Source organism: Chelonus insularis, unplaced genomic scaffold, assembly GCF_013357705.1.
Source record: "Chelonus insularis isolate UGA/USDA-ARS -01 unplaced genomic scaffold, ASM1335770v1 contig_94_pilon, whole genome shotgun sequence".
Lineage (NCBI taxonomy): Eukaryota > Metazoa > Arthropoda > Insecta > Hymenoptera > Braconidae > Chelonus > Chelonus insularis.
In genome coordinates this window covers 2969285-2993463 of record NW_023276783.1, presented here as the reverse complement: position 1 = coordinate 2993463, position 24179 = coordinate 2969285, and the positions used below count along the sequence as shown (strand labels likewise).

Below are 24179 nucleotides of genomic sequence, written 5' to 3'. Positions count from 1 at the left end.
AGTTGCGGGTAATTTGAATATAAATTCCTAATCGACAGAATTTTCAACATAATAAGACGAAAAAAAACAACATTCGATATCCTCATTCCATGAAAGTTAGTAGGTCTATCGCTGGTATCTTCTCGTGCAAATAATAAATATCGGAATACATGATAAATCATCTTTATCATTCAATAGTAAATCATTAATTGATTTCTAATTAAAAAATGAACAAAATTTTTAACATTTTATTTATTATTTTGAAATTAATAATTTATGTTTATTCTCAGCAAGAAGGTAACTAAGTGCAATTATTCAAGTAGTTAAAGTTAATTATTGTGTCCCTGAAAGCATAAAAATTGATAATATTCATTTTTATCAGAAGGAAGTGAATGTATGTTAGAAGATGGTCAATTTGGAATTTGCAAAAGAATATCTGATTGTTCAATACGATTAGAAGAAGCTAGACAAGGAAGAAGATCATCACTTTCATCTCGATGTGGATTTGATGGATTTATGGAAATTGTTTGTTGTCCTGTGCCAGTTAAAGAGAAGATAAATATTCGAACAGCAGACTTGGGTAATTAATTTAAAAAATTCTTATCTTTTATTGTGAATGATCATCATTCATTATCTCTTATTTTCTCTCTATTTCATTTAGTGTCCTTGATGCTGTTTAAACAGTTTGAATCCATTATTAGCATCATCAATAAAAAATTCAACAAAAGATTATTCGAAATGTAAATAATACATTAACATTTCCGTGAAATAATTAATTATTATTAAATTGAAATAAACTGTCTATAAAAATATTGATGAATCAATAGGAAAAAATGCTCAATTTTTTATATCAAGATAAAAAAATTTTACGTCATTAATTTTGCGGTTTCAATTTTGTCAGATTGATCCACTTGTTGGCATAAAAACACTTGTATTAACAATTTTTTTTATTTTATTCATCAATTATATTTAGAATTGATTATAGTATCTGGCTTGTTTTTACATTAAAAAAAAACAGAGCTGCTAAAAATTATCAATTTTTTATTAAATGATTAAAATAATACTTTTCATATTCCAACAACGTCATCGAAAAATACCAGATTAGTGACTGATAGTTTATAGAATAATAAATAATCAATAAAAAAAAACATATATGAATAACTTTGACAGGTAGATTTAATGAATTAATTATATATTTTTATGTAATTTTTAATTTTCAGTTTGTCAAGAATATGAAAATGAAGTCTACTATCCAAACAAAGAGACCGTAAATTATCATGTTTTAGCTGGAATCGAAGCCGAATCTGAAGAATTCCCGTACATGGTAGCGTTGGGATATAACGATAGTAACAACGAAAGCGGAAATCAATATAGATATTCTTGTGGAGGAACTTTAATATCTTCTAAATTCGTTTTAACTGCTGCTCATTGCGTCAGTAATATCAATGAAGATGTTCCTGTTGTGGTATGATCATTAATTTGTGACGTCTTCTTATAATAAATTTCCCAAAGTTATTAATGAATATTTTTAGGCCAGAATGGGTTCTATAGAATTGGATTCAGAATCAGATACTGTTCAATTAGTTCGAATAAGTAAAGTAATTCCACATCCAGATTATAGGCGAAATGAATATTATAATGACATTGCACTCTTGAAATTATCATCACCAGTAAAATGGACAAAAACTGTAAAGCCGATTTGTCTTCAAACAAAATCCATTAATGAAGAAAAACCACCCAAAAATGCACACTTTATTGTCGCTGGCTGGGGTGCTACTGATATTTATGAAGATTCTTCCAATAAATTGATGAAAACTCCAGATTTAATGTAATTGTTATATCATGTAAATTTAAATGAAAATTATTATAAGTTTGAATTAATTACAGATTGGTACCCAGAAGTAAATGTTCTACATCTTATGCTGGGTTTAGACAATTACCCAATGGTTTAGCTGACAATGTAATATGTGCTATTGATGGAAATACGACAAGAAGAGCAGATGCATGTCAAGGTGATTCTGGAGGTCCTCTTCTGATGCTTGCTGGTTTAGCAGATAGTATTATTGGAGTTATTTCTTTCGGACAAAGTTGTGGTAGTCCAGTTCCTGCAATTTATACTTCCGTGTATTCTTTTGTTGATTGGATTGAACCAATCGTTTGGCCGGATCGGGTCATTCGAAAATAAATTGATTTATTCATTTATTCGGTGTTCATAACAATTCCATTTCATTACTTTTCGTCTGTAGTGACAATATACATAATCATATATATTTTGATAAAGTTATTGATATTTATTTGTTTTTTTCTTACATATCAACATCTCGGATATGCATATATTTACACTTCTATGTTAGAAAAATATTATATACTACCACATAACTCTTTTAAAATACGTTGATTTAAATATCAACATTAAATTTAACACATTTTTTGAAGGATATATTTACAATATTCTGGATATTGTAAATTATTATCGTCAATCATATATAAATACTTCAATTTCTGTTATATACATTCCTTTTTATGAGCAGAGAAACGAAAAAAATGTCTAACTAAAAACTCGAAAAATTTTAAGACTATAAGTTATTGAGAAATCCCACACGTATTCAATTAGTGTTGATCAAATTATTTGGATAGCCATTCTAAGGGAAATACTTGAGTTATCTTTCCAATTCCTTTAGATCTGCCTTCTCTGAATAATAGTCGCATTCCAACATGAAGATATTCCGGATGACTCACAAATCTAAATAAAACGGATGCTTTATCATTCGTTTGTAGTCCATCTTCCTTCATATCCATTATTCCTTCTATAACACACGTTTGTCTAACATTCCCAACGTGAACTGTTGCTTGAAATCCTGGATAAATCGCTGTTGCATGATAAACTACCAGTACTGTAGCCTAAAATATAAAAGAAATTATTAATAAACAATAAAGTCAATAATTTTTTAGTAATACTCATAAATAAAAAATTTATTACTTGAAAAAATACTGTTGCTCGAGGATGATCTCCTATCGATACTAAAACCATTCCAGGTCTTAGATGAGGTAGAGTATCACGATTAGTTGAGGGAGCAAGAGTAAGACTCGCACTTTGCGATGCTCTTACAAGACAGCAAGGAGTTTTATTTCTATGAAGACTAACGACTTGGACTGGACTGAATACACCATCAGGAAGAGGTCCAACTAGTAGTCTAGATCCAGGAGAAATAGCTCCTTTTACTAGGAGACCACCTAAAACTGTTTCATCAAGTCCAGCAACTTTAAAAGTTTCATCAATTTGAAAGAGACAAGATCCAGAATTAGATTCATCAGCCGATAATTCAACTGGTGATAAGTCTTTAATAAATCTTATTAATTCATCTAATCCAGCTCCTGTTACTGAACTTACTGTGAAGACAGGAATACAATTATCATAGCCTGGTGATAATTTAGTATTATTATTGTAACTATTTTCATTGCTTTTTGAAATACTATTAAATAAAACTAATTCTTTATTGTATCCTTGACTTCTAACGGCATTCTCTAGTTGATTTATCATTTGCCTCTCATTAAATCCAAGGTCAATTTTCGTCACAACAATAAAAAAAGGTAGTCTAAGTGCTAGACAAAGAGCCATATGTTCTTGAGCTGCTTCATTTAATGGTGGCGCAACAACAAGCATCACATGATGAGGCGAATATCCCATTAATCCTAATAATGTTGTCCTTAAATATTTCCTGTGTCCTGCTAAATCAATGAAAGTCACAACCTTGGATGCATGCTCGCAAATTTCCTCAGCTGTCGTCATTTCCGAGTAATTAAGCAGGTGACCATCATCATCAAATCCAATAATCTCGTGTGAAATAGATGATGTTCTGCCTGTCCTTATTTCATGTAAGTGTCTTAACATATTAAGTCGTGCTCTCCCTCTTCCGTTGTCTAATTCTCCTTGTGTCAATACTCCCAGAAGTGTAGATTTTCCTGCATCTTGAGATCCAACAACTGCTAAACGTAAATCAATTACATCTTGACCTTCTCTATCACTTTTTCGTAATTTTTTAACAATAACTTCAGCTATCTTCTTAATTTCTACATTATTACAATCATTATTGCTAGATTTTGACTTAGTATTAGCCATTCGTTCTCTTAAAACTCTTGTTGTAGCTCCTAAACGTGAAGCCATATCTTTTAGTGTTTTTAGAGATGCTTTCATATCATCTCTTGATAATCCTGTTAATTTTCCATTGTCTTCAACTCCTAAAAAATAATTAAAAATTTTTAAAAATAATAATCAATTATACTTTTTGATATTATTTAGTATTTAAAAATTATTGTGGTCTATTAATAATAACCCAATAATTTATAAAAAGAAAAACTCTTAAAGAAATCAAAAAGGAAACTTTTAGGACTTATCTGTCGGTAAAAATCTCGAAATTTTCAAAAAGATTTTTTTTTACAACTGTGTAAGTGGAACAATAAATGGTTTTATTAATAATGACTTTTTAATTAATAACAACAAATTAATTTTTTATAGGCTAGGATGATGAAATAATCTGATAAATGGCCGATTGCTTGGGGATATTTACCTATTTGATAGATTGCTTCTCCATGGCCTTCTTTTAGCCGCCACTTCATTTGGGTAACTAAATGTTCAAACCTTTGATTTGAAGGATTAACAAGTTTTAATTTATACTCAATATTTCCATGTTCAGGTTCTGGAGGTAGAGAGTCAAGATTTTCATCATCTTTCACAAAATTGTCACAATCTGATGATCCTTTGTTATGAAACTTATCACAAGAACTTTTTCTCTTATTTGTGCTCTCATCAGCATCAAATAATGCTAGAAATGATTCCATTTCTGTAAATATTCAACAATTAACAATTCGTTGCGATATTGTTACATCAGCTGCCATTACTCTCAATGTTTTTGAATTGTAAAATACTCCATCAACACGGAAGTGGGAGAGTCACGTGACTTTTGACAATTGTATACATACAATATGTTTATATGTATTGTCAATATATGTTTTTTATCAATATATTTATCGTCTGCTTTAAATTGTCAATCAAAAACAATTTGAATTATTATTTTATTCAAAACATTATAAATTGAAAAATATTTTTTTAAAAAAATACGTTAAATTTCGTCAAATTTAATTCTTTACCAGAAAAGAAATTTTAATCAACAGTGAAAGTGACAGCTGGTGAAGGGCAAACAACAAAAGATATTTTTAGATACTTTTGTTTTTAAAATTTGAATAATTGTTTAACCAGCTATTATTATTGTTAAGACATTACGTAATATGTAGTTTTCAAAAACTCACTTCAATTTCGTTTATTCCTTTTTTGGATGAAGTAATAAATAAAATTAAAATTCGATATGTTTTCTTAGAAACACACAGTGTAGGCGGCCATAATACTTGTCCTTCAGCGTCGTCTTGTGGCTGTGTTACTTAATCATACATTTTTAAAATATTTCTTCAATCACTACCAAGTTTTATCTTATATATTAAACTATATCTTTTCAAATTATAAAAATAATTTTAACTCTTGTTTTTTATGTAACATTGCAAAATTAAATAATAAGATAAAAATTATAGTATAGTATTTATTTATTAAATATATTAAAACTTTCCGTATTAAAAAATGTGTAATATATTAATTATAAATTTGAAACCCTTTCTTAAATGGTCATGAACAATTTAAGCGTTTGAGTTGTAGTCGTATGATGATAAATAACATCCATGTACATTATTTAATAATTAAAAATTATATGTACAACTGATCATATTTTATATACAATAAACACAAAATAATCAACAAAATGAATAATAAATTATTAATAAAAGTACAACTTAACAACCAAAAAAAAAAAAAAAATTAAAAATCTCTGTATTAAAAGATAAACTGTATATATTACTGAGGTAAAAGTGGTTCACTTTCAGCTCTTACGACATTTTTATACTTTACATGTGGAATTTCTTCGATGTTTTTTGTCACTTTAACATTATTTAGAAATACATCATTTAAGCAAACATTATTTAAACTAATAGCACTATTTGAAAACATAGCCATTCCACTAGTTTCTATGTTTTCTTTTATTATATCTACACTACGTGTTCTATTTAGTAAAGTTGTCGATTTCTTTGTGTTTTTTGATGTTTCCTTAATATGTGAATTAATGAAATTACACGCTTTACCTAGAACAATTATACTATTAAGAACTCGTAATGCAACAAGAACTAAATATCCTACGATATATAAAATGAAATTTGATGGTTTTGAAGTAGGATTTAGAGTCGCAGTAAGAGCTCGACCCATTGCCACGCTTAATGGTAATGGAATGAAACCTAATCGTCTTGCAACCAAATCTGATGGATCAATTAACGTTGTTCTTTCTTGACGTGACTGCACCATATCATAAGCAAAACTTCTTGTGTATTCTTTAAATACTGTCAATGGAATCTCATTAAAACGAGAAATAAATGCATGTTTGACCTATAAAAATTTTTAAATAATTAATCCATGTTCTACTTAAAATACTTTTTACTGATAGACTGTTAATTACCCAATCGACTGTCAATTCCGAAACTATTAGAATGAAACAATCAGGTATTAACATTTCTAGACGGTCATATTTCCAAGCATATTCCTTCATTGTTTGTAAGCATAGAATAATCAGAAGAATAATTAGATGGAATCGTTCTCGAATATCAGCACAAGACAGTTGGAATAAATTACTTTTATCAAATTTCTTGAAAACAGATCCTTTCAGTTCAACAAACTGTAATAAACATGTTTTGTAAATAAATACAATTAGTAATATTTAATTGATAAAAAAAGTTGTGATAAAAAGTGTTATTCTTACGTTATTTGATATAATAATCGTTAATAGAGCTTTGTTGCTACTGTTTATAGCTACATTTAGTGTTGTTACTTGAAATAGCACCAACATAGTATGTAATACTGATAATTATAAATTAAAGAAAAAATTTTTAAAAAAATGTATAAAGAATATAATAAATTAAATACAAACTGATAAAAAGGATACAGACATAAGTCATAGCAAATATCGTATGAGCTATAATACCTAAACGTCTTTGACGACGTCTAGGTCTGAAAGTTGATTTAGATTCTAAAGCAACCAAATATAAGACATCTAGGCTATCCTGACCAAAGACATTAAATAAACGATCTCCAACTTCCAACATATTGTAAAAAATATACAATTTTATAACTGATTGACTTTTAACTAAATGGTACATCATTGAAGTGTCTAGTCTACTTGTTATTACCCAACAACCATATACAATTAAGCCCTTGAGAAAATCACATTTTTCTGCAGCACTTAAATATGGTTCATTTTGTTTTGTAAGGTCGTTTCTACTTCTGGAATTGATATTTTTATTATAAATTTGATATAAATTTTATTTAAACAATGACGTTGAAAATTTGACTTACCGCAAATAACGTTTTATAGGTCTAGTAATGATTGCCCATATAACCATTAAGAATCTTATTGGTAAAAATGTATAAATATAGAGAAAAGAATCTGCGCACTGTTATATAAATCAAGTATTATGAATGTGAGCATATAAAAATATGTTTGTTTACATGAGGTACTGGTAAGAGTTACCTGACAAAATCCATAGGCCATGTATTTTTCTACTTCTACAGGAATTTTTAGAAAAGAATAAATTTTATCTCTTCCATCTGAGCATTTGTTTTCATCACTTTCTATATGATAACTCCTCGTTACCTCTTTCTTAAAGAATGTAAAAAAAGAAACATCACCTGAAAAGACAATATTGATGTTGAGACGATTTGATGTGTTTAACCTCAAAAATTAAAATAATAATATGAATAATTAATGTACCTTTATTATCAATACTTAAGTCCTTAGCTTCTTGTTCATTATCATCAATTACACCCTCAATTCGTTCGTTAATTCGATTATTCATAGAATTTCTAAATCTTATATGCTTTTTATCCATACCGTCAAGCTGATTAAAATTATTTCGAAAGTTTTCGTTAATTATTTTTGTTTTATTATCAATATTATCGTCGAACATGATGACAGGATACACATAACCTTCGCACAACAGCTGTTTTTAGTGAACCTTTTTTATTGTATAAACATAAAAAAACCTAGAACCTCGAAACGTCACGCGCAATAGTTTTTTTATGAAAAAAAATTTCAGACTCAATCCAAGATGGCGGCATCCACAAATGAATCTGTGGATGACCGAAATTCGTGTAAAATATGTATTATCGGGGCAGGAATGGCAGGTTTATCAGCTGCAAATCATTTATTAAAAAACAATTTAACGGATTTTTTAATTCTCGAAGCCAGAAATCGTATCGGTGGACGAATTATAGCAATAACAATAGGTAACCTTACTTTTAATATTTATGTACTTCTTGAAGTATTTATTTCCATATTCCAATCAATTATCTAATCTTGGAATTACTGCAAATCATTCTTATTATTCATGTAACTTACATCCCAAATTTTTTAAATAGTTTTATGCACACACTTTGCACCGTAAAGTCGTTTTATGTTAATTAATCAAAAGCACAAATTTTGTAAATAGTTCCCTAGTGTCTATTTGACTTCTATGAATTTCGTTAAGAATATTATTCTTTGTAAATGACATTACAACATATCTAAGACTTTTATGAGTAATCTTTTAATGATAAGTTATTTTTTTGTTACAAATATAGAAACTATATAAAGTAGTTTAAACATTAGATATGACATTCTAAGTATCATAAAAAAACGAACATAATGACGAATAATTACTTCAAATTAATATTTAATAAATTTAAAAGTCATATTTTTTTTATTATTTATGAGTAGAACATTAAGAAATATACAATTACAGGTGATGAAAAAATAGAGTTGGGAGCTAATTGGATTCATGGAGTCCTTGGTAACCCAATTTTCGAATTAGCTATGGCAAACGGACTAATAAATATCATAAGCATTCCAAAGCCTCACAAAGTAGTAGCAGCAACTGAGGATGGAAAACAATTACCTTTCCCAATTTTACAGGAAATTTATGAGGCCTACATTTGTTTCTTACGACGATGTGAAGAATATTTTCTTAGTGCCTACAGCCCACCTGAAGGAATAAAAAGTGTTGGAGCTCATGTAGCTCTTGAAGCCGATTTATATTTATCATCTCTACCTCCAGAAGCAAGAAAAATAAGACAATTATTATTCGACTGTTTACTAAAACGAGAAACGTGCATTACAGGCTGTGATAGTATGGAAGATGTTGATTTATTAGAAATGGGTTCATATGCTGAACTTCAAGGAGGAAATATTAGTCTTCCTGGTGGTTATAGCTCTATTTTAGGCCCAGTATCTAAACACATTCCCAAAGAAAAATTTTTATTAAAACACGCAGTATCTAGAATAAGGTAAATTCTAATTTAAATTACTATTATAATTTTTGAAAAGCGAACGAACACTAATGACATTATATTTCAGATGGAAACAAGAGAATCAAATTAATAGTAGGATAGAAATAACTTGTGATAATGGTAAAACCATAACAGCAGACCAAGTAATTTGCACGTTACCTCTGGGGGTTTTAAAAAGGCGACCAGATATATTTGAACCAGCTCTACCTCAGTATAAATTAGAATCAATTCAAAGACTAATGTTCGGAACTGTAGATAAAATATTTCTTGAATATGAAAGACCATTTCTAAACCCTGGAATATCAGAAATAATGCTTTTATGGGATGATCGAGAATTACCAAAGCAAGATCTTGAAGATTTAAGCAAAAGTTGGTTTAGGAAAATTTATTCGTTTACAAAATTATCTGATACTTTATTATTGGGTTGGATATCAGGTAAAGCAGCTGAATACATGGAAAAATTAAGTACAACTGAGGTAGCTGAAGTTTGTACAAAAGTATTACGACAATTTTTGAATGATCCATTCGTTCCGGTGCCTAAATGTTGCGTGCGAACTACTTGGCATTCACAGGAATTTACAGGAGGCTCTTACACTGCCATGGCTATTGGTGCAAGTCAATTAGACATCGAAGCTCTTGCTGAGCCTCTAGTTAGTAGCAGCGATCCAAAGAAAATATTAGTTGCCTTTGCAGGTGAACACACACACTCTTCATTTTATTCTACAGTTCATGGAGCATATCTTACAGGAAGGACTGCAGCCCAGAGTGTTTTAGAAATTGAAAAAAATGATAATGCACTTAGTTTAATATGTGAAGATACGAGTGATCTCAGTTCTTGGATTCAAGGCATTTCTCTCAATTAATTAGCAAAAACACTAAAGATTTTTGTTCACGCTTTCAGAATATTAATACATATATTATAATGTAAATACTCCATTGCTTGTAAATATTAATTGCTTGTAATAATTAATTCTAGTCGCGTAAATTTATGAAGTGTATTTTTTTTCAATTTTGCATTTTTTTAACTTAGTGCATTAATTAATTTGTAAATGCCATAGGCAAGCACCCTACAATTTTTTACTCCATATTTTGGAAAATAATGCACGAGTCGAAGGTAAAATTAATTATAAACCGTAGTTAAAATATAATTTATAATTCAATAATTCATGAATATAAAAAAGTTATGACACAAGAATTTTTCTGGTATTTTTATTCGCCACGACTTGAATATATATATATATATATATATATATATATATATATATATATTATATGCAGATAAATATATATATATATATATATATATACGAATATATTGATAACAATAATAATAATTGTACAAATGATATATAATTAGTTTATACACGAATAAGTTAAAAATATTTATTATAAACGTAATCTGAATAAAACTATAATACCTGTAATAATTTAGTTTTATTTCCAAATGGGTTATTTTTTATGATTTGTTCGATTTAAATAATTTTGGTTTTTATATTTTTTTTATTATTTTTGTGACGAATAAATTTTTTTATTGTACAAAAAAAACCAAAAAAATCTATAAACTCAAGTAACCAATAACTTCATGCATGAAAAAATAAACAATTTTTAATATCTCATATCTCATAATAGTCATAATTATACTATTAATAATTAATAATAATATATACGAAATAGTTTATCAAATAAACATAATATTTATAGAAAAAATAATTGTCAACTTATAAAATATTCTGGCACATAAAATTAAAAAAAACGATATGGTGAAGTTTTCATGATAAATTTTATAATAAAAACAAATTTTTAAAAATTTTCCATTTTAAACATGAAAATTTAAAAAAAATCATAAAAAAACATTTTCATTTTTATATCTTTGATTGACTTAAATTTGTAAATGTCGTGAAAATTCACCATACAAAGTGCAGTTTTGCTATTGATTAATAATGATGATCATTTACACTGACAGTAATAATATATATTAATTATTTACGGAATATTCGCATAAAATATATTTAAAAATCAAACTTCATATATTGTTATATTTTTGTAATTTTTTTTTCAGCTTCCAGAGCTGTCTTATCATCTAATTAAACGCCAAAAAATATTTCTAATATCTATCTTTTATATATATTATATATCTTTTTGTATCATACTTTTAATTCTGATTATTAATCATTAGTCGTTATATAATTAATCTTAATTAATTATAATTAAAATTATTAACATTCAATTATGCAGGTAGCGTTTCACCCTGAGGTAGACCAAGTCAGCCAGCTAGTCCATACTTAAAAGACATAGTATTTTTAAATCAACAAAAAATATTCAGCAAGGATATTCTAAAAATTTATAATTTATTTATTACTCTTTCATATTCAGTTATTTTTAATAATCATTTTTTAATTTTTTTTTTTTAATAATAGAAGGTACGTATAATAATAAAGTAATAAATTGACAATGAATTTATAAACGAATTTCTTTTAAGCAAGGACTCATTCATAGCCGTTTATATTGTTTTATCAATAAATTATATATTTTTTAATTTTTTCTTTTTCTCTCTTTCTTTCGTTTTCGTTTTGTTTTTTTTTTCTTATAAATTTATGGTGGATTTTCTTTGTTAATAAAAATATATCTATTGCCGCATATATTTATGAAATGTACGTTTCTCTTAGTACGATTATCGCGTTTATAAACTTGTAGATAAATATACCTTGGTTATGATATATTTTATAATTTATAATTTTTTCGTAGGTAACAACAACTTTGTACTAAAAGTCGTCTATACCACCATCAGCAACACCAGCTTTAATCTTGTCCAAAACTTTATTCACGAATTCTGTTGAATGATTAGCAATTTTCAATTCTGAAATTAAAAATTGAAAAATAATTAAATTCATTTTTAATTTAACTTGATGCATATTGTTACAGAGAAATATACATAATTTATTAATTTTCTGATTTATAAAAAAGCTCTTGTAATTGTTTATTAATATAATTATGTAAATTATTGCACAATGAGTGCTAATCATTGGAATTTTTTTTTAAGATTGAAATTTATACATTTATTGTTTCATGTATTTTTTTGTGTTTTTAAGTACAATAAATGATAATTATAATTGAAAGATTAAAATTATGACATAAATGACTAATCGTTGAAAAATTATCTAATTAGTATTTGTAATTTATAAAGTGAGCAAATGATAAGAATATTGTTTAGATGAGATATATTATAAATGATAATACGAAAAATTGAATAAAAAAAAAACTTTTAAGATATCAAGATTATTTTAATGTATATTGAAATAAAAATAATTGACTTCAATTTTTCTAATAAACAATCTACTGTAAAATATAATTAATAAATAATTATAACTTACTTGTAGCTGATTTACATATTCTGTCCATTTGGCGAGTAAGTTCTTCTTGATTTTCCGGATTCGCTTCTGTTAATTTAGCACTTAAAATAGCTTTCATTTGTGAAATTCCTTGGATTAATCGTTTATGTTCAATTTCAAGTCCATGTAATTTTATTTTATTAGCCTCATGTTGTGCTTTCTTTTTCAAACGACAGGCCCGAGAAGCAAGCTTATTTTTTTCTTTACGTGTTTTAGGCCTAGCAGGAAATGGTAATTCGGAAACTGGAGTCATATCATTAATAACACGAGATAATTTATCGAGCTCTTTCCCAATGGTATATAATTTCCTTGGATTGGGAGTCAAATCATTGCCGTCCCCTTTTCTAGCTTTTCCACTGTGCTTTATGCCTCGAAGTGCGCAGTGGGGGCTAAAAACTGGGTCTGTTGCTTCATTCAAAACGTGAGGATCTTCTAAACGCGTGTGTGCTACCAGTCTTTGTCCTTTAGGCCCCTTGGCTTGAACGTTGTACTGCCAGAAATATTTTTCTTTTTTACTTGCCTTACTTTCCTTGGAATCTTTAATACTGCCATGATCTTCACCATCACTTCCTCCACTTTCTAAGAAAAGCATAAAAATTTTATTTTTATAAAAACTTTTCCTGAAAAGTATTTACGTCTAATTGATTAATAATAAATATAATTTTTTAGATTTAATATATATATATATATATATATATATATATATATATATATATATATATATATATATAAATTTATGTAAAAAATGTCAAAATTTACCATTGTCACTGGAGTAATCATCATAATGATCACTGTCATCGTCACTGTCTTCATATCCTTCATCATGGCTGAGAGGATCTAAATGGTTTAGAGGATCAGCTTGACCCAACGGATCAGGACTCAGAGCTCCACCAGTGCTTAAACTACTAGTTGATTCAGCTTCAACTAAGCCAAGACTTCCGGTGCTTAAAAGATGTTGTCGAGGTTCTCTCCGAGCCCAAATTTGTTCTAGGCCCATTGTTTGTGTCGGTGCAGACATTGAGAGTCTTGACACTTTTATTATATTAGTAGAAGTGTCCATTGGAATAGGACTTATTTGGCTGTACATCGAACTATTATTCAAAGTTGAATTCTCTTCTTTTCTCATTAATAGTTCGTGAAGAGTTGATTGTACTGGTTTTGCCGCCATAGCTGGTGATGGTGAACTAGCTGAACTTTCTGAAAATGAAATAAAAATTTTGATTCTATTGTGATGAAAATTAAAAAATGAAATAAAAAGAAATTTATCTTTAGATAATTTAATTAACCTGGAACATTGCTTGTGCTTGGACTTGGAAAAGCAGACACATTGGCAGTTTCAATAGTTTCAATTATATTAACCCTTCCATTAGGAGGAACTCCCGTAACAAAATTATAGGCGGGTAACTCTTTGTATTGAATAGTAGACTGTGGACAGCTACTGGAAGCAAAATTATTAGTTGGTGCACTTGTAAACAAAGGTCCAGTCGGCTGAATACTAGGAGTTTCTGTCCTTAAGGGTTGAAGTTTTTCTTCTGGTAATAATAAATCATCAAAATTCAGGTCTCCAAGTAAAATATCATCATTGGCATTGAGTTCAGCAAGCGTAGGTCCTTGAATAAGATCAGCTTTGTCCACTTGAAAAATATCATCATCTTCCATTTTGAATGTAATTCCCAATTGTTCAGGATCAATTGTAAATTGTGAATCATCGTCAGGTCTACCGGTCCAGATTGATGTTACGGCTAATGGAGATGGCGAAAATTGATCATAAATTCCTCTTAAACCTCTGTGACAACCTGGAATAGGTACTGAAGCAGACGAATTCATTTCTTGGTTTTGAAGCGTTTCTTGCTTTATTCCGTCCATTGTACTGTTTTCTAGCTCAGCTAACAAATATCTCGTATAATTTTGGTCGTTCATTATTGATTTTTTGATGCTCTCAAAAATAAGCTTTCAAATGGTTTGATTTTATATATTATTGACAATATTTTTGAGGTTAAGACTAACAAAAAAAAACTAAAATTAAATTTAATGTTAAAAACAGTAGTATTGTTTGTATTTGATTAATATTTAAGATCACATAGTGAAGCCTTTAGACATTCACGTTGTGAATGCATGACCATGACTTTCGTAAGCAATGATTTTCTGTCGTTGATAAAACGGAAGATCATGAAAAAGTAAATTTTTACACTTTTCACTATAATTAATATTCCACTGAATGTTTAAACACAAACTTAAATAATTTTAACACTCTATCACGCTGGATTTAGATGTTATTCACTGTTTTATAATAAGGATAACAAACGTCTGTTATTGTTTTGCCATGAGATCGTGAGAAAAATAACCCCCCACTCTGTAGTCTTAGAATAAATAGGAAAAAGGTCAGAAGCAACGTGAAGCGATCAATCCACAGCAATTTCGAGGATGTTTGGCCAATCAAAACACAAAGAGCCACCTCACGTCATGAGAATTTTTCTAACAAAGAAGCCACGCGGTTGTCTATTTTGACTACGTTAGAAAAATAATCCAAATATGCAATTATGTAGGTTTAATTTTTTTTTAGTTTATCAATGTTAAAAATCACCTTAGACAATGTTTATGTAATAAATCAGGCACAGGATAATATTAAAAAATATCAATTATTGAACAAGGAACACCGTGTTTATGTTTCAGCTCGATAACTCGAAGTTGCGTCATTGTCACATTCGACTACTCGAAGTTGCATCACCTCACGACATCAACTTCGAGCCAATTTTCAAATTTGATATGTTATAATATTTTTTAAACAATTAATGCACATCAAATTAATCTGTGATTATATTCTTATTAATTTTTAGGACATTCAAAGCACTTAAAGGCCTAGAAGTAACTGTGTCTATTTGAGACAGCGAACGTTTTTTAGATTTCTTTGTAAACTTCGATATTTTTAAAGAAAAAATGTAATGTTGGTAAGCTTGGAACACCGCTGCACATGTTTTCGTGACTCATTTCACGTTCCATTAGTCTCGTACGATATGTATGATGGCTATACAACGAATTATTACAAAGAAATACGGCTTTTTAAATACATGAAAAATATAGAAATTATTAATTTATCATGAATATTATTGCCAATTCTAAAACGATGCTTCGTGTTAATTCTAATCTTATTAAACGTAAGTTTTTATGTTGCTTGTCAATGAAAATCTAAATAATATTTACTACACAATTTTTACATATACCTCGTCATTCATCCACATTTGATTTATATAACATAAAATTTATTATTTTTGAATAATAGAGTAATTAACTTTCATTCATTTATAATAAAAAAATTAGACTAAAAATTAATACTTTCTTAAATATTGTCAATCTTTCAGGATGTTATTGTGCAAAGCCTTGGAGTATTGACAGTTATAAATTAAAGTCCACCATACCATACTCTCAAAGATTTGAAAGAAAAATATATTTTAAAGAATTTAGTCCAATTCTTCGAAGGATCTCTCCATCACCTTCATTTTCTTACTTGCAATTTCGTGATTTACACATTTCATCATCATGGAGAGGTCCAGATACATCATCGAAAATAGAAGAAACTGTAAAAAGTTTAAAAGAAGACCAAGAGGGAAAAGAAAAAAAAATAGCTGCAAGCTCAGTAGAAACAACAGACACTAACAAGGCAGTTGTTAAAAAAGATACTATTTGGCAAAAAGTCAAAAGAGAATTACTTCATTATTATCATGGTTTTCGACTTTTATGGTTAGATATGAAAGTTTCAGGAAAACTATTGTGGAGATTGGCTAAAGGCAAAGATTTAACCAGAAGAGAACGTAGGCTTTTGATCAAAACAACCAGTGATATGTTTAGATTAATTCCATTTTCAGTTTTTATTATTGTTCCATTTATGGAATTTTTGTTACCAGTTGTAATAAAATTTTTCCCTGGGATGTTGCCGTCAACATTTCAAACTGCAACAGAAAGGGAAGATAAACTTAAACAAGCATTGAAAGTAAAAATAGAAATGGCGAAATTTCTACAACAAACTCTAGATGAGATGTCTGTCCAGTCATCTGAACATAGGTCACAAAAAGCTAAAGAATTTTCAGAATTTTTCTATAAATTAAGATCAACCGGTGGTGTTGCCTCTAATGAAGAAATAATGAAATTCAGTAAACTTTTTGAAGATGAGATAACGTTAGATTCTTTATCGAGACCACAATTAATAGCGTTATGTAGAGTTCTAGATATACAAACACTTGGTACTACGAATTTTTTACGATTCTTATTGCGAATGAAGTTAAGAAATTTAAGTGCTGATGATAGACTGATCGATAAAGAAGGTGTTGAAACATTAACGAGAGCAGAGTTGCAACAAGCTTGTCGAGCTAGAGGAATGAGAGCTTATGGAATGCCAGAAAATAAATTAAGGGAACAACTAGAGCAATGGTTGGATTTAAGTATTTATAAAAAGGTTCCACCTTCACTTCTACTTTTATCTCGTGCTTTAATGGTTCCTGATACAATGCCGATGTCAGACAAACTTAAAGCAACTATTTCTGCGCTTCCTGATGATGTTCTTGCTCGCACGAAAGGTGCGATTGGAGAGAAAGAAGGTAAATTGGATCATAAAACTAATATTGAGATAATTAAACTTGAAGAACGTAAGATTGAAGAAGAAAGAGCAGAAGAAAAGGAGATTATTCAACCAGAACCAGTTGTTAATATTGTAAATAATAAAAAGGATGAAATTACTACTACTGATGTGAAGGTTCTTGAGCGGGCTCTAGATTCTATCACAAAAGAAAAGAAAATGGTTGTAGAAAAAGAAGAACTCAAAGAATTAAAGGAAGAAATGCAAGAGTATCAAGAAGATGTTCAAGAGCTTGCTGAAATAAAAGCTGAAGCTAAGAAAACAGGTGTTAGTGAGCTTGATGATCTTCAAGTATCTAAAGGAGCACTTAGATTATACAAGAAGGTTAATAAGATGATTGGAAAAATGGATGTAGTTCTGAAAGACTTGGAAAAGTCTGAGGAACAAGTAAAAAAGAAGATTGAAACGTTGAAACCAGAAGAACAAAAAGATTCTGCTGCTGTTGAAGAACTTGTTAGAATTGATGAACTCATTGGAGCTATTAAACAGATTCAACATGTTGCTGATGAACCTCGATTGACCAGAATTTCTGAAATTCTTGGACAAATTGACGTCGATCAGGATGGTGCTTTAAAAGTCGAAGACGTTCTCAAGGTAAATACTAAATTAATAAGTAATATTACTTAATTTTAATAAGTAAATATTAAATATTTTTCTTATTAATATATTTTATTATTTCCAGGTTATCGAGCTTATAGGAGAAGAGGATGTGAAGCTAAATAAAAAGCAAATGCGGGAATTAATTGAGTTGATGGAGAAAGAAGAAGTACTTGAAGTAGAAAATCAAATTCAAAAGGCGTTATTGAAGGAAACTAAAGAGTCAAAGTTAACAGATGATACAGAAGTATCTCCCGTTCCTGGTACTCCTGTAACGAAAGAAAAATCATCGACAGATAGTACCGAAGAGTTCAATGAAATTCCTAAAATTACGGTTAAATCTACAGATTCTGAAGAGATAAGAGATTCCGCTCCTGTATTAAATGATTCTACTAAAACTGATACCGTTCCACGAGTTACTTCAACAGTACCTCCACCCCCTAAACAACAAAAAGTTGAAGGTTCAAAACAACTATAATTCGCACAACGGTTCTTATATAAATAAACGCTTAGTCAAATATTTTTTTTACCAGAAACCTGACGAGTTTAAAGCATCAAAAATCAGAAAGATTGGAAATTGATGATGATAGAAATGAAAAATACAGAAGATAAAATATATTACTAAGTTAATGAAACAATTGGTTACGAGAAACAATAGGAAAATAAGCTACATGAACCACTCACGTGTTCTTTTGCGTGTCTGCCATGTAATTTATTTTAAAATTTAATTTTTTTTAAACTATCTAGAAGAAAATACTGTGCTGGTGCATTTGATCTGTACCTATAAATAATAATAGTTATAAATAATATGCAATATTTTTTTGAATGAAATATATTACGTGGGATCATTCCATCGAAGAAAAATCAATTTCAATGACACTGAGCATTTGTAATCGATTTTGTTACGTAATTATAATGAGTTTGCAAGTAGATAGTAGAATAGAAAAAAAGAGTGGGCAGAAAAACGCACTAAGTCTCTAATTAATGAGACTTAAATAATAATGATAATAATTTTAAAATATAAAAAAAATTGTACAATTATACTTAATAATTTCTCAATAGCTTCATAAAGCAAAGTTTAATAATATATTAAAATAAATCAATAAAAAAAAAAGGAATATGAACAAAAAAATTGTATTATTAATTATTAAATTGATTCATTTTTAAAAATAAAAACATTGAAATATCATCAAAATTTTCTTTTATTTTCATTAATCCTATCGATTAATTAGCAAAATATCTTTGTTATGCATATAAAATATCACTTATTTGGCGAAGAATGTAGAGCATTTATGGAAAGGGCGATTGGTATTTTATATACGTCACTGAACAATAGAAGTAATGAGGAGGGAGCTGCGACTGAAACACAGCCAGCCTCAGTGGCCGCCATGTTTCTCACCAAGTGGGGTGTATAGAAGGCCGGGGTGAAAAATCATCTCTCTGGATATGCAGGTAAAATTCTTACAATACCTAAGTTTGCAATTATAATATAGGTATCTGTTTACAAAATTTAATAATAATTTTACCTAATGGAACGATATTAATGTCTTAATTCGCAACGTCATTCACACGAATTCTCGAATCTCGTTTTCCTATGACTCAGAGGAAACGCGTAGTACATTCGATAAGGTTATTTACATGATATTTTGTATTTTGGTCTCAAATTTCTAGTAGAAAATCATTGTTTTGTTGATTAGACAAATTAAGTTATATTTATGAGTGAATTTTGTAGATCTTTCATGAATCAAGTTTATTTCGTGGTCCAAGGATACACTTTGGTAATCATGCGTTGCATTAGTCATAGCAATTGCATCATTTTTTGTCTCTTAACCATATATACAGTCATTCTTTGTCTTTATTGTGATGATTGTTTTATGTAAAAATGAAAGCTTCTTAAAAAAAAAAAAAATTGTTTCTTATTGCAGCGTCAAAATGGGAAGGAGATTTAATTTTTCCTTCACTAAGACATGCCATCCTCTCGACGACAACGGAACCTCCACCCAGATACTACAACAAAACTAATAATAATTTATGAAAACTGACAAAAGGCAACCTACGATATCAAGGACACGAAAAACAATTTTTTTATAGAGTAATACCATTATTTATCAAAAAAGAATTATACGGTAAACGGGTGGTGGTTTACCTAAGTCAAAATAATTAAGGAAGGACAATAAAATTGAATACAAAGGTTTGTTTAATTAATTTATCTATTTATAATTAATTAATTCTATTTTTTTAAAACTCATTATAATATACGTCGTTACATAAATGTGATAACATTTTCTAGGCCGTCTACATTTGTCTCGTTAAAATATTAAAAAACTAGTTTTGTATGATAGTTAATAACTCAATTGACTGTAATCACCCACCGATTTATTTTTATATTTTCCAAGTTTTTGATTTTTATCTTATCATCTATACAATTAGTAATTTCGTCTAATTGATGTATCAAAATACCTAAGTTTTATTCTTAAATGCAACGGTAATTAAAATATAGAAATAAATCTTAAAAATATTTCTGTAATGGAGTTTTAATTTCATGGCATTAAAAATAATGTGAATTAAATTGCTTTTGAAATATTGCAAAATAATCTGCAACATTTAAATATGATTTTTCTTCAAAGGCTATTTAATGCTAATTGACAATTATTTATAGCCCTTCAAAAGATTATTTACAATAGAACCTATAAATTTTCTTTATCACGATTAGTATTCATTGTTCCATTTAATCTAAAAGGCACATGTAAAAAGTCAATAATAACAAACAAAAAACATTAAATTGATTTCAGAGAGATGATCACCCCGGTAGCAGTGGAGATAGTAAGAGTTAATGAGTCCTGGTGGATATTAAAAAGGGAATGAGGAATCCAGCTCTTCGTTTGGTCGGGATAGCGGCGTCACCAGGGGGTGGCGGCGTTTTTGGCACTAGGGCCGAGGAGGAGTTGCGCTTGTGGCTTGAGTCACGCTTGGACGCATTGGGGATTGACCCAGTGGCGTACTCGCGCTTTGTGCTCAGCCTGTTGCGCCGCCCCGACTCGGCCCTGAGTCCCCTCGACGACGAAATCGGTCGGAGCGGTGGACGACGTCGTATTCGGTCAAGAGCACATTTGCAAGGCGACAGAGAACAACGACGCGCCGTCGTTCAATGTCTTACCAATGCTGCCGATCAGGTATACAAGTCAATGCCAAGGACCCTTTATGTCTAGTCAGAGATCGACCGCATACCTAGAATTTAGTCCTTCCTTAATGACCTCATAAATATTATATTATATTATTTGCAGAAATGTCTGGGAGTAGAGTCATTGGTTGATGAACTCTGTGCTAAGTTGAGAGACCTCGAGGGTAGTGAAGCTAATGAAAAAGAGGAAGAAGAATGTCGAAAAATAGAGGGAGAACCAAAGAGTAACTTTGAAGCACTTACTCCTCGTGACAGGGCTCTCAGATACTACGCCGCTTTTCCAGCCTTACAACCTACCACCCCGAAGAGAAATATTCACAGAAAGGACAAGAACTTCGGTGCCGCTAACAACAAAAATCGAAACATCGGTCTTACTACCGCTACTACTAATAAAAATAATAATAATAATAAAAATCATAACAATAATAATAATCATAAGAACCACAAAAATAAAAATAGTGATAATTTCAACGCTAAAGGAAAGAAGAAAACTAAAATGTCGATTGTTGTAAGTATTTTAAGGTTATTTTACTTTGTTTGGTGAATTTCATATTTATTAATTTTTTCTTTTTTGACAGCAGGCCTTTGAAACTCGTCATATGGACGAAAAAGAAACTTTTGGATTTGCTAAATCAATGGAGAAAGAACGCGAAAGAGAACAAGAACGTGAATTAGAATTAGATAAATTACGTTTAGCTGAATTACAAGCGAAGTTTAACGAGAGTTTGGAAGCACTTTGGGACAGTGGTCCGGGAATTAACCAAGATAAAGCATCAATTTGGGCTGCTCCATCACTTTCAATTCCTTCAGGCCCACTTTGGCCTGTGGATCCTGGTGAAGTGTCTCTAATTTTACCAATTAACGACAGCGTATCTACGGTTGATACTCCTTATCAAGAATCGATTGATGATTCTCCAATTATTCCCTGGGATATTGATTTAATTGGAGTTGGCAAGTATACTGATGAAAGTTGTGAAAAAGATAAAATTGGTTACAATTTAAGCTGGTCTGAATATGGTGGTGATGGTCCGTGGAATTGGAAAGAACTTGGGAACAATTTGATAAACATGGACAAAAGTCCTAAAGATAAAAATTTCTTTCCAATTGCCCAACCAAAAACTCCAAAAAATGAAGTTGATGCTGATTTAAAGATGGAAAGTCAAGAGGAGGATTTATTAACTTCTGCTCGCACACATTTTCGACCAATTAAAGACGATGGTCACTGGGCAGATGGTACTACATTTCCAGTAAATAATCATCTTGAAAAAATTACTTACCGTCGTTCTGAATCTGGAAATCTACTTTATTTACCTGGAGATGAAAATCCTTATATGGAGTTTCGTGATACACCATCACCATCAGCTAATTTTACACTTAAATTTCGTGTCCGTCAGTGTGATAAGGGAATTCAAACTGATCCTGTTCGATCACCAGTTAAACGTAGAATTCTCGCTGAAGCTGATCATATTTACTATTCAGTTCATGATGATGATGTTTTGATTGCTGATGAAGAAGATGATAAAGATTTTATCATCAATCAAATGCCTTGGATTCAACCGAGTTTGTCGTTACTTAACGATAGAAAAAGGTATTTAAAAACATATTTTTTAATTAATTAATCGTATTCGTAATGTTTACTATTAATTATTATTTTACCAAGTATGAAATACACTTTTTGATTATGTTATTATCCTGCTAAACAAATTTATTAGAACAGGATAACTTTATGAGTGTACATAAACAGATTACTTTTCGATATATCCATTAGCAATCATTAAATTTAATCATAAAAAATTGTTTTTTAGGAGACACAGCAGCAGCTTCAATTGTCGGCCATTAACAGCCTTACGCCCGCTGACGTTATAAAAAAGGCTATTTCAGTCTCAAGGAAAAAACGGCAAGACGGGTTTTAGCTGTTATAATAATTAAAGAAAGAATAGTTAAACAATATAAAGAAACTAGAAACAAAGCAGAAGCAACAAGAAAGAAAGAACTTTCAACAACACAAAGAAGTTAGTAAATAATTACGTAATTAACGTATAACAGGGGGGTCCTCTTGGCATGTGGAATTTGTTATGCATGAACCCAAGGAGGTACAGCTAAACCCCCTTGCTAAAAGTATAAAAAATATTAAATGAAAATTCTATTGTCCTGTCTATAAGAAATGAGTTCAGAATCTATAAAATGCATTAAGACGATTGATGCTTTGAATTATTATAATTACTACAATTATAAATAATATTATTATACAAATAATTTATTTCCTGCTGCTTCTGAATTTCTTATTAGACAGGTCAATTGCGTAATTAATCATAACTGTTTATTTAGAGAATTTAATTATTACAATTATTATTATTATTATTATTATTATTATTATTATTATTATTATTATTATTATTGTGAGTTAAAAAGTATAAAAAAAAGATAAAAACATATTACGTAGACGTGCGTTACGTTTTATTCCTATGTCTTGTAACGACTTTGCACGTCAAAAAAACGTTTACAAAAAAAATTAAATACCTCGTGCCTCAATTTAGTAATTTTTGAGGTTTTGCATTACTTAGTGATGAGTGTTTTTTTCTTCTTTTCGGTTAAATATTTATAACCATATCACTCTCATGAATACAATTAATTTGTTTTGTGAAAATTTATTTATTATTCTTCCATATGAGCTGTTTTTTCATGTTTGGTATCTTTATATGGAAGAAGTACATTTTCGCGTGACGCTGAATCGATATCGCCAAAAAAAAAGATAAAAGGTAGGTTATAGAGAGACAAAAATAATTAAAAAAAAAAATAATAAAAATAAACAAAATTAAGTAAATAATGATAATAATAATAATACAAAAAAAATTTAAAAAAAAATTAAAAAATTGTTAGTTTGTTTGAAAGCGATCGATAAATTGCATCACGCAGTTAAAAAAAAAAGGACAATGTGTTGATATTTATGTTTGTTTTGTCCATAATTATTAATGAATTATTATTGTAATC

The 24179-nt window shown here is 29.3% G+C and overlaps 7 protein-coding genes across 12 annotated transcripts; 4 read left to right on the top strand and 3 right to left on the bottom strand.

The window, feature by feature from the left end:
• Window positions 1–61: 61 nt before the first annotated feature.
• On the top strand, window positions 62–2181 carry LOC118072622 (serine protease persephone-like). 2 transcript variants are annotated; one of them, XM_035092638.1, is made up of 5 exons: window positions 62–276; window positions 365–559; window positions 1200–1444; window positions 1512–1807; window positions 1867–2181. In XM_035092638.1, the coding sequence occupies exons 1-5, from the start codon at window positions 207–209 to the stop codon at window positions 2162–2164; spliced, it is 1104 nt and encodes a 367-aa protein (XP_034948529.1). In that variant the 5' UTR covers window positions 62–206; the 3' UTR covers window positions 2165–2181. The 2 variants fall into 2 exon arrangements, with proteins under 2 accessions (XP_034948529.1, XP_034948528.1); XM_035092637.1 differs by having other exon boundaries at window positions 362–559.
• LOC118072621 (GTP-binding protein 2) lies at window positions 1155–5428 on the bottom strand. Of its 3 annotated transcripts, none has more exons than XM_035092634.1 (4): window positions 5287–5428; window positions 4548–4820; window positions 2960–4218; window positions 1155–2880 (listed from the first exon to the last, which is right to left on the bottom strand). In XM_035092634.1, the coding sequence occupies exons 2-4, from the start codon at window positions 4816–4818 to the stop codon at window positions 2605–2607; spliced, it is 1806 nt and encodes a 601-aa protein (XP_034948525.1). In that variant the 5' UTR covers window positions 4819–4820; window positions 5287–5428; the 3' UTR covers window positions 1155–2604. The 3 variants fall into 3 exon arrangements, with proteins under 3 accessions (XP_034948525.1, XP_034948527.1, XP_034948526.1); XM_035092636.1 differs by having other exon boundaries at window positions 4548–4802; window positions 5287–5404; XM_035092635.1 differs by lacking the exon at window positions 5287–5428 and having other exon boundaries at window positions 4548–5020.
• A 429-nt stretch (window positions 5429–5857) lies between these two features.
• LOC118072722 (protein TAPT1 homolog) lies at window positions 5858–8071 on the bottom strand. The gene is made up of 7 exons (XM_035092819.1): window positions 7839–8071; window positions 7599–7756; window positions 7424–7521; window positions 7014–7351; window positions 6831–6928; window positions 6531–6746; window positions 5858–6460 (listed from the first exon to the last, which is right to left on the bottom strand). The coding sequence occupies exons 1-7, from the start codon at window positions 8032–8034 to the stop codon at window positions 5879–5881; spliced, it is 1686 nt and encodes a 561-aa protein (XP_034948710.1). The 5' UTR covers window positions 8035–8071; the 3' UTR covers window positions 5858–5878.
• Window positions 8072–8166: 95 nt separating this feature from the next.
• On the top strand, window positions 8167–10605 carry LOC118072724 (spermine oxidase). Its single transcript, XM_035092820.1, has 3 exons — window positions 8167–8353; window positions 8848–9388; window positions 9459–10605. The coding sequence occupies exons 1-3, from the start codon at window positions 8176–8178 to the stop codon at window positions 10252–10254; spliced, it is 1515 nt and encodes a 504-aa protein (XP_034948711.1). The 5' UTR covers window positions 8167–8175; the 3' UTR covers window positions 10255–10605.
• Window positions 10606–11934: 1329 nt separating this feature from the next.
• Window positions 11935–15683, bottom strand: REPTOR (repressed by TOR). The gene is made up of 4 exons (XM_035092498.1): window positions 14067–15683; window positions 13540–13977; window positions 12763–13359; window positions 11935–12248 (listed from the first exon to the last, which is right to left on the bottom strand). Exons 1-4 carry the CDS (start codon window positions 14698–14700, stop codon window positions 12154–12156), a joined length of 1764 nt encoding a protein of 587 aa, XP_034948389.1. The 5' UTR covers window positions 14701–15683; the 3' UTR covers window positions 11935–12153.
• Window positions 15684–15774: 91 nt separating this feature from the next.
• On the top strand, window positions 15775–19110 carry Letm1 (Leucine zipper and EF-hand containing transmembrane protein 1). The gene is made up of 3 exons (XM_035092496.1): window positions 15775–15935; window positions 16140–18004; window positions 18093–19110. The coding sequence occupies exons 1-3, from the start codon at window positions 15878–15880 to the stop codon at window positions 18483–18485; spliced, it is 2316 nt and encodes a 771-aa protein (XP_034948387.1). The 5' UTR covers window positions 15775–15877; the 3' UTR covers window positions 18486–19110.
• A 243-nt stretch (window positions 19111–19353) lies between these two features.
• LOC118072968 (uncharacterized) lies at window positions 19354–23306 on the top strand. Of its 3 annotated transcripts, none has more exons than XM_035093183.1 (6): window positions 19354–19459; window positions 19933–20198; window positions 20800–21180; window positions 21292–21696; window positions 21770–22776; window positions 22994–23306. In XM_035093183.1, the coding sequence occupies exons 3-6, from the start codon at window positions 20869–20871 to the stop codon at window positions 23052–23054; spliced, it is 1785 nt and encodes a 594-aa protein (XP_034949074.1). In that variant the 5' UTR covers window positions 19354–19459; window positions 19933–20198; window positions 20800–20868; the 3' UTR covers window positions 23055–23306. The 3 variants fall into 3 exon arrangements, with proteins under 3 accessions (XP_034949074.1, XP_034949071.1, XP_034949073.1); XM_035093180.1 differs by having other exon boundaries at window positions 21767–22776; XM_035093182.1 differs by lacking the exon at window positions 19354–19459 and adding an exon at window positions 19621–19785 and having other exon boundaries at window positions 21767–22776.
• The last annotated feature ends 873 nt before the right edge of the window (window positions 23307–24179 follow it).